Source organism: Sinocyclocheilus grahami, unplaced genomic scaffold, assembly GCF_001515645.1.
Source record: "Sinocyclocheilus grahami isolate Dianchi unplaced genomic scaffold, SAMN03320097.WGS_v1.1 scaffold17.1, whole genome shotgun sequence".
Lineage (NCBI taxonomy): Eukaryota > Metazoa > Chordata > Actinopteri > Cypriniformes > Cyprinidae > Sinocyclocheilus > Sinocyclocheilus grahami.
This window is the reverse complement of record NW_015505196.1, coordinates 4,623,847-4,639,146: the sequence shown is the minus strand read 5'-3', so window position 1 is coordinate 4,639,146 and position 15,300 is coordinate 4,623,847. Positions and strand designations below refer to the sequence as shown.

General features: G+C 35.1%; 2 protein-coding genes across 2 annotated transcripts; one reads left to right on the top strand and one right to left on the bottom strand.

Annotated features, from left to right (window-relative positions):
* Window positions 1-422: 422 nt before the first annotated feature.
* Window positions 423-8,109, bottom strand: LOC107552338 (succinyl-CoA ligase [ADP/GDP-forming] subunit alpha, mitochondrial-like). The gene is made up of 4 exons (XM_016234201.1): window positions 8,007-8,109; window positions 5,771-5,871; window positions 611-727; window positions 423-431 (listed from the first exon to the last, which is right to left on the bottom strand). The coding sequence occupies exons 1-4, from the start codon at window positions 8,038-8,040 to the stop codon at window positions 423-425; spliced, it is 261 nt and encodes an 86-aa protein (XP_016089687.1). The 5' UTR covers window positions 8,041-8,109.
* Window positions 8,110-12,635: 4,526 nt separating this feature from the next.
* On the top strand, window positions 12,636-15,300 carry cisd2 (CDGSH iron sulfur domain 2). The gene is made up of 3 exons (XM_016234713.1): window positions 12,636-12,894; window positions 13,536-13,750; window positions 14,333-15,300. The coding sequence occupies exons 1-3, from the start codon at window positions 12,792-12,794 to the stop codon at window positions 14,420-14,422; spliced, it is 408 nt and encodes a 135-aa protein (XP_016090199.1). The 5' UTR covers window positions 12,636-12,791; the 3' UTR covers window positions 14,423-15,300.

Genomic DNA, 15,300 nt, shown 5'->3' with positions numbered 1-15,300 from the left:
TCATATAATTAAAAAGGTAGAAACGTTGTGCTGCTTAATGTTTTTGGGGAAACCATGATCTTTATGACCTTTTTTTCAAGTCAAAGCAGCATTTAAAAAAAATAATAATAATCTTTTGTAGCATATATTACTGTCACTTTTGATCGATTTAATGCATCCTTGCTGCATAAATGCATTGATATCTTTCAAAATCTCTGACTTCAAACTTTTGAATGTCAGTGTAATTGTTTTTATGCTTACTAGTGTAAAATAAATAATTATTTTAAATTAGATTTTTTACTATTTTAATTCTTAAAATAGATATTTTGAAAACCAATATATTTGGCTAATATTAGCAGTTTGGTCAATAGGATGGTTCTGAAATTTTCAGGTCAAAAGCCAAAAATAGAGAGCTGAATGTAATGGAAAAAGCTGACTTTTGGCTATAACATCTAGGCATAAACACAAATAATAATGAGAGACACAAGGGGGATAAAGAGTTAATATTCAGGTTGGGATTGGGGCAGTTACACCATATGTGTGCGTGTGTTAACATGGAGGAAAAGCAGGGAAACACACAATCAAGTTTGAGGTGTGTGTATGTGCCATCATTATTAAATCGACCAATGACCTCTTTCACAGAGTTGAAGACTGGCAGACCCAGGTGTGTTTTGCCCCCCTTGCCTGGAGACACTCCTCCTACTAACTGCGAGCCATAGTCCAGAGACTGCTGACTGTGAAATGTGCCCTGGAGACAGAGAGCGAAAACAGACATCTTTCAACCAAGGACAGAGAAGAATTTGACTGGGCGTTCAGCACAGTCAGCTTCTATTAACACCAAAGGGGACATATAACAAAGAATCACATTTTACTTCTGAGTCAAAGACATTTACGTACTATGAAAACATACTGTATCTGAAACACAAAACTTCCTCGCCAGTCTAAAAAGATACTTTGTTGACGGTGATCCACAGTCCACACTGTTCCTTCTAAACAAGCAGATACTATCATTCAATAAGCACAGAAGGAACTAAAGATACATTAGAGCAAAGTGTGTGAAAGTTCACTAAACCTTGAACCACGGCTGGTTGTGGGAAGCACCTGCTGTTCTACAAATCTCAGCATTAGAAGGAATGGCTGAAGCTTATTTTTAAAAAAGGTCCTTGATTATTTTATTCAATTTGTTCTTAACCTTTAATGCAGCACATTTTTTATTGTTTTGTGAACCTGCCACAACTGATGTAATGCAGAAATATGTTGTTAATAAAGGATGTTATATAATAAAATCTGTACTGAACCCAAAAGCAAACCTGCTGCCAAAGCATGAACAGACCAGAGTGCAAAGGTGGCATTTCTCAAAAGGCACAGCAGCAAAAAAAAAAAAAAAAAAGACAAGTTTTATTTTCAATGTCAGAGAGTGGGTGGAAAATAGCTTTGAAAAAAATAAATTATGAAAAAATTATAAAAATAAAATGACTAAATGGACCTTGAATAAAAAATTAAATAAAATAAAAGACCAGGGGTGTGAGTAAAAACATAAGGGACCAAATGATGACCCTACACAACACAATACAGTTTACTCAAGAAAATGCAAGAGGTCAGTTACTTGAGTAGAGTAGATCCAGTAGAGTAGAGAGGAGTAGAACCTTTGTGTCTATAAAATTCTAAATTACATCTGTATAACTGGCATATGACACTGGTTGAACCCAAACCACTACACAAAGGTAAATCATCAATCATCAACAAAACAAAGAAAGGAAAACCAAGTCATGCATGGTATAATAGGCTCAATTGACCTATCGGTAATTATTTTCCACATACTTTACATTATTGTTTGGAAGGCCAAACAAAGTAGCTTCGCTTTCACAACGTCTTCACGGCATGGCGGCAGCAACAATACTACAGCGAGAATAAAAGTTACGCCTTCTTTCTTTGCGTGAACATTTGGGTGGCGTTATGCAAATCTTCCCACATCGTGAGGTAGATATGTGGGGGCGTGTTAGAATGATCCGTATTAGGTAGGTGTGGCTGACTCTTAACTTTTATAAAGAATCTCTCTTTGGATTTGAGACTTTAGTCTTTGCAACTTTACAGATCTTCTTTATGCACCAAGAGCTTGTAACACTCCAAAGAGTAAGGAAAAATTGAAATCGCATCATATGACCCCTTTAAAATAAATACGGTGGGTAACTCGAAGCGTTTACAGATCACAATGCAAGCGGGAGAAGTCTCATATTACGGTCATCACGATCGCAGATGACAACATCCCGGATCAACACTGTTTATGTATCGCAGGGTACGATTACATTAATGTACATTTAAACAGTTTAATAGGAAGATGCACTGAAATGTAGACCTTCGTTTATGTGTTTTTGACCTACACTGTACATGATGTGAGAACAGTTCGCTATTTAGGTTTGTAATAGTATGGACTCACTAACTTCAACGTTAGCTAGTTTTAGCCAGAGATACTTTGCTGAAGCACAAGATGACATTAATGTTCTGCTTGAACAAAAAAAAAATGTAACTTAATGAGTGTATGACAACAACAAAATGAATCTTTTTGTCTTCATTGGGATTAGGGTTGAATGCTTATAGGGACATTTTGCTCTGTTTTGTTTGGGTTTAGAAAATGCTATTGCCCATCCTCTCAGGATACATGGAATCAGTGTTACAAGTACCACAAGCACATCCTTTTTCCATTTTTGTTGCATAAACACCATCAAACCGATGCAAGCTTCGGATCCTCCAATGTTTCTCTATGGCGCTGAAACCTACAGATGCCCGAGTTCCGCTCCCTGTGCAACTGATACTCAACTGCCATTGGCTCTTCTGCTTTCGAGGGGAGGGGCTTACCGATAGGTCAATTAAACACTTTGCATGGCTAAAGATTTTTTTAAGTACATAGATAAATCAATTCACATTTAAAGAGACTAATGCAGAACATGACATGTATATTTATGTACATTCAGCCCAGAACATAGACTTACAAATGCAATTTTAGTATGTGATGCACTTTAAAATCAATGAAAATGAAAATGAATATTTCCTAGGAATTTGAACAGTCAGTGGAAATTGTACATCATGAACTTTAACCTTCCTTCCCCACTACATCCATGCTAATTATTACAAATTATTTTGAAACATCGCAGATAAGCCCAAAGGCAAGGGTCACCAGTACCAAGTCAATATCTACCACTGTAATGTTAGAAATATAATTAGAAAGAATGAGAAATCTGGCACGTTTTCGATCCATTTCCCCTTAAGAGCATCCTCTTGCCAACTTTTCTACTATCATTTGTTCTCATGCTTTCATTAACACTGAAGTGCTGTGCTAACTTCGCCGTTTTTCCTGAACATTGCCTCCGTTAACAGTGTGGCGATTAATTTGAGGTATGGTTTGCTTATGTAGCTGTACAGCAAAGTTAATATGCCATGATGACACTCCAGTCATTCCTCATCCCCTTCTAATTATAACGAGTGTTCATTAAAACTTCATCTAATAACCCTTTATTATAGTAAAGAGTCATTTGAAAGAGGGTGAAGGAGAGCGAGAGAAATACAATGAGAGATACGACATAAATCACAGGGGTAAGAAAAGCAAGGTTATTGGATATTGGAGCCAGCAGTTTTAGTGTAAAGGGCCTATGGACAGACGTCAATCCTTAATTAATAAAATAAAACAAGAATGGATAGTACATTTGAAAACCAACTCATGTAGAACTGTATGCTTTGAAGTAGACCTGGGCGATAAAACGGTATTGATATTTATCGACGGTACACATTCTTCGATAACGATATGAAAAATGTTTGATATAGGTGCACGATATGGGCACGTGCTGTGAGTGGCACAGACAGCACACAAATTAAAATAAGCATTTGCATTTGAATGCAAAAATAGTACAATCCAATGTTAGATGTGCGTCAGGGAGCGTCATCAGTGGAGCACGAGATGCTGTGATGATGATGTAAGTGACGTTGTAGTTTAATGTTTTTAGTCTAGCCCACGAGACGCGCAGTTGCTGCGTTATTCATTCAAAATATTAGAGAAATATAGTAGCTCAATGCCTAGAAGATCTTGATTAGGTTAAAACCGAAACCAAGTCATTCACACAGAATGCATATCCAGCGCATTTTCTAGACGGACAAATATGACTTCTGCACTCACATCTCACACAAGAGATGTAGACAGCCATGCAAAATTAAAACGGTTTAAACTTTTAGAAAACACGTCGCAAATTTGTTTATTCCTTTTTCACTGCGTCTCATATGTTTTTAAAGGCAATCTGTGTGATGGTCGATTCGGCTCTTTGTATTATGCAATGCATAAATACGTGATGCTGTTTTGTTCATAATTGTTTATGCAATTTACGAAATTATATTTGATTTATATGAGTTAATTTAGACGTAATGCATTAATTATAGACAATTACTTCCTTGCGTTGACAATTTAATGTGCTGCATTATTTTGCTCATTGCGCCCCTTCTGTGGCATCGGGAGACAAGCCAAAAGTTTAACCTATTTAATCTGCATATAAAACATTAGAAATGAGATGTGTTTAATTTTTATTTTGTTTTTGACTGTTAAAACAAAAAAAAATTTGTTGTTCGTCTCAATAAATTGAGTTAATTAAAAAATACAGTGATTAAATGTAAACATTTTGTTCTATTGCTCTTTGTTTTAAAAAAGGTTATAAAAAAATGCCAATAATTATCGATACCGAATGATATGAAACATTATATCGTTGATACATTTTTGAGCTATATTGCCCAGCCCTACTTTAAAGTGGCCATATTATATCTTATATGAAAAATTACTTAATTCATTTAATATGTTAGTTAATAAATTATCTTATTTGTATTTATTATTACATCATCTCACAGTTGTTTCTTTTTTTGGCATCAAAACCCACTTTGCTCTCAAAATATTGTGCCCACATTATTACAAACAAGGAAGAAATAATGACCACTGTAGCCTACAGATCCTTAAAATGTTGCATCAAAATTATAAATGCTATTTTGGGGTTTCATAAGCATGCAGGCTTTACATCAAATTCATCTGTGTTCTGCGACTCACTGTTTGCAAAACTGGATTTATCCACTTTTAAATATTTTGGGTCAAATAAAACTTTGGCTTTATCAACAGCATCTGTGGTAATATGTAGATTACCAGCTAAACTTATTTTGAGTCCCACAGTTTTAAAAACTAGAGTATCATAATGAAATTTGTTGTTTGAATTTTATCAAATTGACAGAATTTGAAAGCTCAGACTTTGTTTCACAGTGTAAAACATATAATAAAGCACAAAGCTTATTGTGATTATTGGATGGCAAGTGTGCAACAAATAGTGTTTAGTGAAGGTTTGTTCATGCATTAACTAAAAACAGCACTGGTTCATCAAAATGAAGATTGGTTAAAAACAAGAAATCAATATTGTTAATCCAGCACTGGCATTCACACAGCTGACATGTTTACAAGTTGCAGTTTATTCACACTCTATCAGAGAAGCACAAATTAAATGTCACAGTTTTGGTCAATAATTTTTGCCCTCCAAAACTGTTGATTTCAGTGCATCACTAACATCTTATGTTCAATTATGGTGAGCAGATAATCAAGTTTAAAATACAGTGAGATTTACTGCTGTTGCTCAGCCAGTTACTCTCACTCAGACAGGCCACAACCAAGTAGACTGCATTCCAATTAGTGAGTAATAAAAGTATAGGAGAGCCTTTTCAGATATTTGGGCTGAAATGCAGGGTGCTGTGGGGAACACAGACTGTGGCTACTCACCTGTTTTCCTGTGAAGCCTTGACAGATGACCTTAGTGTTCTTGTTGATGTAAAGGTTCTTCCTGTTGCCAGTATAACAGTGTCTCACCCCGGCCTGCTGCACTGCAAATACAAACACAACAGCAGTGGAATGAGAAGCAAGATTCAGTAAATACACCTAATAAACCTTTTTTTTTTATATATATATATATACATTTCTTAGTGAGGTCTGCATGACCAAATGTTGCCATTTCTATAAATATCTTCATAATATTTTCTGGGTCCAACACACCTGCCTGCAGGTTATTTATTCATCTGCCACACTAAATGCAAATGTTTGACCTGTAGGGTTACAACTAAATTAAATCAGGAAACTTCCAAATAAACCGGCAGGTTTTAAAGTCAACTTGGCAGCTACATTAGTAAACTTGGTCTAGGCCTAAGACGTTTCATTCACATTACTCTGTAAGTTCCCTACAGGATCTGATGTCCAAAGGTCATGCTGCCTTGACCTCAAATAGTTTGGAAATAGGGCTGTTATATTCATGTCATTTTCACTGTGTGCTGTATGTAAAATGAGTGTTATCTTGGCTTTATTTGAAAAAACTATGATTCCCAATGCACACAAACTTCCCAGAATACTGAGTGCCCTGTTGGTTACAGTGTTTACTTCCTTTTTAATTATATTTGTATTAAATATTTATTTATTTGTGAAAAATACTTTGTCTTCTAGAGTATAAGTATGTTTATTTTACATGTTTATTATTTAATCAATTTTCAAATGATTTCAAATTTCTTAAATATGAATTCAAATTAAATTTCGCCCATCGGCCACCCTGCTTTCCAAGATATCGGCATCGGCTGTCAAAAAAACAATATCGGTCGACCACTAGTTAAATCTTCAGTTTATTCAGCAATATGCATGACAATCGCAGCTTCTAATCGCAATTTATCGCCTTTGCGATTTAATTTCGATTAATCATGCAGCCCTATTTGGAAATAAGACGGGGTCAAACCGACAACACTAGTTACAAAGCACCATGCTGAACTATAAATTTCAATAAGTTTATAGGCTAAGTGAACAGCAAAGAGTTTTATCTCCTGAATGATGCAACAGAAAAGAACATGACTTCAAGAAACAGGCTACTGATCACAACTGACAGGATTAGATGGTCCATCCATTTCTCTAGGTTAAAGTTCACTTTAAACCACTCATAGACAACCAGTTGCTTATCTACTCAATAACAGCCATTTTGCGTGAATTTCTACAGATGTGAAATAAATTCAACAATACATAGGTAGCATAACACTATAATTTCATTTAGCATACAGTTGGTTCTGAAAAAGTATAGTATGCAGTGTATTGCAGTGAGAGAGACGTTGCTTGTACTTCACTGTCATCAGTGCATAACATATATATATGCATTTCTCTTGTAAAAGTAATATAGTAGAAAATCTAAATGGTCAGAGCATTTTACTGTAATCTGCGAAAGAGTATTGCTACTTTTAAAACTTTTGGTTCTCTGAACTCTTCCAGTCTTGTGCAATGCCAATAAGCGAATTTTCACTCACAGAAAGTAGTGCTGACTAACTTCTCTCTAACTGTGATACACTGCATACTATACTTTTTCAGAACCAACAGTATGCTAAATGAAATTATAGTGTAATGCTATGTATTGTTGCATTTATTTCACATCTATAGAAATTCACGCAAAATGGCTGTTATTGAGTAGATAAGCAACTGGTTGTCTATGAGTGGTTTAAAGTGAACTTTAACCTAGAGAAATGGATGGCCCATCTAATCACACAGCTTGTCACACTAGTCATCATGTACTACCTGTCAACTTAAGCTATTAAGCTTAAGCAAAGTCAAATAACTGTAGCCAAGACACAGACTCTTTCCTTTCCAACACATAAATAAGCACTTGGTTACATTAAATGATACTGCTGTCAGTCTGCAACATTTCAAGTTCACTAACATTGCTCTATTAAATACATTGCAATAAGTTAACCTCGCGATGAGTTTGAAATTAAGCATATTTACCAGTAAAGGTCACGTTTCAGAAGTTCACTGTTAAATATGTTACACTTGGTGCTGATAACACCAACACAACAGAATTAGCATTAGCTCACTGTGTCTGTTCACTGAAAATAACGAGATAAACGACTCCAACGTGTAGAATAGCGGATGCAGTAATGTCAAAACAAAGACAGCGATGAGTTTCAAATGTAACAACACTCGTGCCAGTTTTACTTACAGAGCAACCGGGTAAACAACCTGCTATGAGACATCTTCGGTCATTCACCAATGACACCGGACAGACATGGACCTAAACGACAGCGCACATAGTAGTCCTGCTAGATGCCTGAAGAGAAAGAAACGCCTTTATAGGGCGTAAATAACATGTACAACACACCATATAATTAAATGTGACTTTAGAAATAAATTTAGCTCGGTGTTTTAAATTAATCCATGAAAACGGACATTATTTGCGCAAAAGCGCAAGGAATGCTGGAGAATGTTGTTCTTTCATGACTGCCTTGACTAATAATGTAATGTAATATAACATAATAATTAATCTGATTATATATAATCAGCAGTAAATTATTATTAATAATAATATTAATCTTTGCACCATTATTACACCACAGAAAGTGACACTGTACACTGTATCCATGTATCCATATTTTGATTATTTTTTTTTCTTCTTCTTTTAAATTTTGCAAGACAGACAGGGAAAAATTAAAGGAAATAACAAGACAGATTTATTATTATTATTATTATTATTTAAAAGCAGATCCATATTATTTAATCTCATATAAACGGAATAAAATATGGCTTGGTTTTAGTCCATTTTCTCTTGGGTCAAATAAAACTTTGGCTTTATCAACAGCATCTGTGGTAATATGTAGATTACCAGCTAAACTTATTTTGAGTCCCACAGTTTTAAAAACTAGAGTATCATAATGAAATTTGTTGTTTGAATTTTATCAAATTGACAGAATTTGAAAGCTCAGACTTTGTTTCACAGTGTAAAACATATAATAAAGCACAAAGCTTATTGTGATTATTGGATGGCAAGTGTGCAACAAATAGTGTTTAGTGAAGGTTTGTTCATGCATTAACTAAAAACAGCACTGGTTCATCAAAATGAAGATTGGTTAAAAACAAGAAATCAATATTGTTAATCCAGCACTGGCATTCACACAGCTGACATGTTTACAAGTTGCAGTTTATTCACACTCTATCAGAGAAGCACAAATTAAATGTCACAGTTTTGGTCAATAATTTTTGCCCTCCAAAACTGTTGATTTCAGTGCATCACTAACATCTTATGTTCAATTATGGTGAGCAGATAATCAAGTTTAAAATACAGTGAGATTTACTGCTGTTGCTCAGCCAGTTACTCTCACTCAGACAGGCCACAACCAAGTAGACTGCATTCCAATTAGTGAGTAATAAAAGTATAGGAGAGCCTTTTCAGATATTTGGGCTGAAATGCAGGGTGCTGTGGGGAACACAGACTGTGGCTACTCACCTGTTTTCCTGTGAAGCCTTGACAGATGACCTTAGTGTTCTTGTTGATGTAAAGGTTCTTCCTGTTGCCAGTATAACAGTGTCTCACCCCGGCCTGCTGCACTGCAAATACAAACACAACAGCAGTGGAATGAGAAGCAAGATTCAGTAAATACACCTAATAAACCTTTTTTTTTTATATATATATATATACATTTCTTAGTGAGGTCTGCATGACCAAATGTTGCCATTTCTATAAATATCTTCATAATATTTTCTGGGTCCAACACACCTGCCTGCAGGTTATTTATTCATCTGCCACACTAAATGCAAATGTTTGACCTGTAGGGTTACAACTAAATTAAATCAGGAAACTTCCAAATAAACCGGCAGGTTTTAAAGTCAACTTGGCAGCTACATTAGTAAACTTGGTCTAGGCCTAAGACGTTTCATTCACATTACTCTGTAAGTTACCTACAGGATCTGATGTCCAAAGGTCATGCTGCCTTGACCTCAAATAGTTTGGAAATAGGGCTGTTATATTCATGTCATTTTCACTGTGTGCTGTATGTAAAATGAGTGTTATCTTGGCTTTATTTGAAAAAACTATGATTCCCAATGCACACAAACTTCCCAGAATACTGAGTGCCCTGTTGGTTACAGTGTTTACTTCCTTTTTAATTATATTTTTATTAAATATTTATTTATTTGTGAAAAATACTTTGTCTTCTAGAGTATAAGTATGTTTATTTTACATGTTTATTATTTAATCAATTTTCAAATGATTTCAAATTTCTTAAATATGAATTCAAATTAAATTTCGCCCATCGGCCACCCTGCTTTCCAAGATATCGGCATCGGCTGTCAAAAAACCAATATCGGTCGACCACTAGTTAAATCTTCAGTTTATTCAGCAATATGCATGACAATCGCAGCTTCTAATCGCAATTTATCGCCTTTGCGATTTAATTTCGATTAATCATGCAGCCCTATTTGGAAATAAGACGGGGTCAAACCGACAACACTAGTTACAAAGCACCATGCTGAACTATACATTTCAATAAGTTTATAGGCTAAGTGAACAGCAAAGAGTTTTATCTCCTGAATGATGCAACAGAAAAGAACATGACTTCAAGAAACAGGCTACTGATCACAACTGACAGGATTAGATGGTCCATCCATTTCTCTAGGTTAAAGTTCACTTTAAACCACTCATAGACAACCAGTTGCTTATCTACTCAATAACAGCCATTTTGCGTGAATTTCTACAGATGTAAAATAAATGCAACAATACATAGGTAGCATAACACTATAATTTCATTTAGCATACTGTTGGTTCTGAAAAAGTATAGTATGCAGTGTATCGCAGTGAGAGAGACGTTGCTTGTACTTCACTGTCATCAGTGCATAACATATATATATGCATTTCTCTTGTAAAAGTAATATAGTAGAAAATCTAAATGGTCAGAGCATTTTACTGTAATCTGCGAAAGAGTATTGCTACTTTTAAAACTTTTGGTTCTCTGAACTCTTCCAGTCTTGTGCAATGCCAATAAGCGAATTTTCACTCACAGAAAGTAGTGCTGACTAACTTCTCTCTAACTGTGATACACTGCATACTATACTTTTTCAGAACCAACAGTATGCTAAATGAAATTATAGTGTAATGCTATGTATTGTTGCATTTATTTCACATCTATAGAAATTCACGCAAAATGGCTGTTATTGAGTAGATAAGCAACTGGTTGTCTATGAGTGGTTTAAAGTGAACTTTAACCTAGAGAAATGGATGGCCCATCTAATCACACAGCTTGTCACACTAGTCATCATGTACTACCTGTCAACTTAAGCTATTAAGCTTAAGCAAAGTCAAATAACTGTAGCCAAGACACAGACTCTTTCCTTTCCAACACATAAATAAGCACTTGGTTACATTAAATGATACTGCTGTCAGTCTGCAACATTTCAAGTTCACTAACATTGCTCTATTAAATACATTGCAATAAGTTAACCTCGCGATGAGTTTGAAATTAAGCATATTTACCAGTAAAGGTCACGTTTCAGAAGTTCACTGTTAAATATGTTACACTTGGTGCTGATAACACCAACACAACAGAATTAGCATTAGCTCACTGTGTCTGTTCACTGAAAATAACGAGATAAACGACTCCAACGTGTAGAATAGCGGATGCAGTAATGTCAAAACAAAGACAGCGATGAGTTTCAAATGTAACAACACTCGTGCCAGTTTTACTTACAGAGCAACCGGGTAAACAACCTGCTATGAGACATCTTCGGTCATTCACCAATGACACCGGACAGACATGGACCTAAACGACAGCGCACATAGTAGTCCTGCTAGATGCCTGAAGAGAAAGAAACGCCTTTATAGGGCGTAAATAACATGTACAACACACCATATAATTAAATGTGACTTTAGAAATAAATTTAGCTCGGTGTTTTAAATTAATCCATGAAAACGGACATTATTTGCGCAAAAGCGCAAGGAATGCTGGAGAATGTTGTTCTTTCATGACTGCCTTGACTAATAATGTAATGTAATATAACATAATAATTAATCTGATTATATATAATCAGCAGTAAATTATTATTATTAATAATATTAATCTTTGCACCATTATTACACCACAGAAAGTGACACTGTACACTGTATCCATGTATCCATATTTTGATTATTTTTTTTTCTTCTTCTTTTAAATTTTGCAAGACAGACAGGGAAAAATGAAAGGAAATAACAAGACAGATTTATTATTATTATTATTATTATTTAAAAGCAGATCCATATTATTTAATCTCATATAAACGGAATAAAATATGGCTTGGTTTTAGTCCATTTTCTCACATGAATATGATACTTTCGTAGTAAATAAAGAGATGTATGATAAAATAATATCACAAGCAATATTATCATGTACAAAAAAAATCTAATTACATCGTGATATTTGTTTAAAATAATAATAATAATAATAAAACCAACGATTCTTGAAAAGTTCGAGAAATCTGTCAAAACAATCGTGCATATTCACACGAAAAAGTTCCTTTTGCAACACCAAACAGTTTGCAAGAATTACAAAATTCAAATTAAATCAAATAATTCAAATCATAATTAAATTCACATTTCTTAACAGGGTGTCTCTAACTCGATTATTTATGAAGTATTAGTTTGTTAGTGTCCAGACTCTTTTTCTGTACGAGAGTAAAGTAAAGAGCATAGGGTAAAGCATAGACATAATGAAGAGCCAACAAAACCAAAAGCAAGTGGCGCGGTGAAAGCAGCCAATCGGGCGCAACCAACTCTGCAGATGCTGATTGGTTGACTCTTTTACTGCGCGCCGTGTGCTTACGCTTATTCACGGTCACAGCTACGAAGATTCTTCCAGCCTCGAGTAGCGCCTCTTCAACGAGCAAACGGAAACGACTACGCAAGTGAACTAACGCGACGACGTACAATGTCCCAGGAAATATCCTGCTGTCTCTCAATTAGAAGCGCACAAAGTCATTCAAGATGGTGTTAGAAAGTATCTCCAGGATTATCAAAATGCAACTTCCAGCCTACCTCAAGAAACTACCCCTTCCAGACACAATCGGCGGCTTTGCGAGACTCACAGGTATGCGTTTTATCACGCAAAATGTCACAAGCGTAGGAGGAAAGTTAAGTTAAGCGCGCATGCCTGCACAGAAAGAGTGATGTTAAGTGTCTCTGTTTTCCGTCTGTTAAACGCTCAAATAAGTCATAACTTATATAAACTGGTTGGAAAAATGCCACCTTCCATGCACATTCTTGAGAAGATACTCAATATGTAGTGTCTCCTTGCACAAGTGATTCTACTTTCGTATACAAAATATCCACAACAGTGAGTGTCTGTTTTAGAAATGTGAAGGACAACATATGCAGAGCATCTGACAGCATGCTTTGCTTTATTATAGTATTATAAAAGGTGGCACAATAAATGCACAACTCTTTGTATCTGTAACGTTAAATATGTTAAAGCAGCCTTTACAAACAACTAAAATAAGCAACGGTCATTGTGTAATTCAACAGTTCATGACAGGTTAATTTTCACTAATGCACATGTGTATAAATATGATAAGTGTGTTAATCATTGAATATTATTTGATCTGTCACTTACCACGCTTATTTTTTCCACAGTAAGCAGAAGAGCCCTCACTAAGTAGATTCTGTTGTCAGTGTGATAATTAAGAATACAGCAAACTCTATGATGAGTTGTAACTCTTGATTGTGTCTCAGTTTCAGAGTGGCTGCGGCTCCTACCGTTATTGGGCATTTTGGCTCTGTTGGGTTATCTGACCATCCGGCCCTTCCTGCCCAAGAAGAAAAAGCAAAGAGACAGTCTAATAAATCTGAAGATCCAAAAAGAAAACCCTAAAGTGGTGAACGAGATCGACATAGAGGACCTGAGGACTCCAAATGTTTGCTACTGCCGCTGCTGGCGATCTAAAACGGTAGGAGGTTCCATGCCTGAGAAAAATAGAAAAAAACACACACAGTGTATCTGATTTAAATGGGTAGTATCATGAGAAACTGTAAAGTAGATCAATGTACTATGAACATATACAATAACAGCACCAAAGTCAAGTCAAATTTAGTAGAGCGCTTTTCACAATAGAGCAGTTCAGAGCAGAAAAAAAGAAAGAACAGAACAGAAAATCATGATGTTAATGTTTATAATATCTTAATGAATTAGGGCGATAATATATTTGACATTTTGCGATGATACAAGCAATCAAACAGTAGAGGAAATGGACTTGTTGGCACACCAAAAAAATTATGAATAACATTATAATTGGACCAAAGAGGGAAAAGGTATTCTGAAATTAATAAAAAATATATGATATGTCCCGTTTAAGAAAAAAACTGTAGTGAAACTTAACATGCATATGTGTGTGGAGAAAAAAAATACATATATACTGTATATATGTGTGATTTTTCACTTCCTCTTTGTGTGTCATTTTTGTCAAAAGCCTCAGGGTGCCTAAGAACCACTGTCACTATCAGCATTTAATTTGTTCTTTCTTATCTTGCAGTTTCCCGTTTGTGATAAATCACACATAAAGCATAACGAGCTGACAGGAGACAACGTTGGTCCACTTATTCTTAAGAAGAAGACTCTGTAGCCCTCCTGCTTTGGCCCATATTGCGTTTTCTCCATCGAAAAACCTACTGTAATTTAGTTTGTTGTACTTACCCAAATCTATTTCCAACTTGTTGTTGTGGTATAGAGACGCATATAGCTGTCAATTCTGACTTTAATGCTCAAGATATTGTGGTTGATCTGACAGATTAAGTATATACCTTTGTGTTACATTGCTCTGGTGTATTTACTTTTTATACTTAGTAAATGTAGTAGATTGTTTGTGCAATATAACTTGACCATAGTGAAACATTTTTCACCAATCAGTCGTCTTGACCATGAAAGTGTCTTTTCTGTTCTTTAAACTGTATCTAGATTCAGTTTTAACGTTAAGTTGCCTTGTACTATTACTGTTGTGCTGTCATTGTGATAAAAATTGTGTTTGACATTTTCTGAGACAATATAAAAAATCAAATACTTTTAGCTTTTCAGTGTGAAGTACAGGATTTGTTCATGTAGTTTTTACTTATTTGTCATTTTCTGCAGAATTAGAAGAGTTCTACAATGTTTGCTAAATTATTTGAAAGTTTTCAAGTGCAGGATACTAAACTTGACGTGTGTTTCACATTGCATTAGATTGTAACAAATGGTTTCGTCAAAGCTATTGTTACACTATTCAAATATTACAATATTTATCATAATGTAACAAATAAATGGGGCCTCTTTTCACTTCCACCTGAACCAACATGCTGTAACAATTGCAATGCATATGTATGCATTCATTCCTATTCAGAATAATTTGACAATCCCTTGGTTCTTTTTTTGTGCCATGTTTCATATCAGATGGCTCCTGTTCATAGGTGTTTTCATAAAATTACTTAAGTGTATGTTAACTGGAATGTGCCTAATGACTTTTGTAAA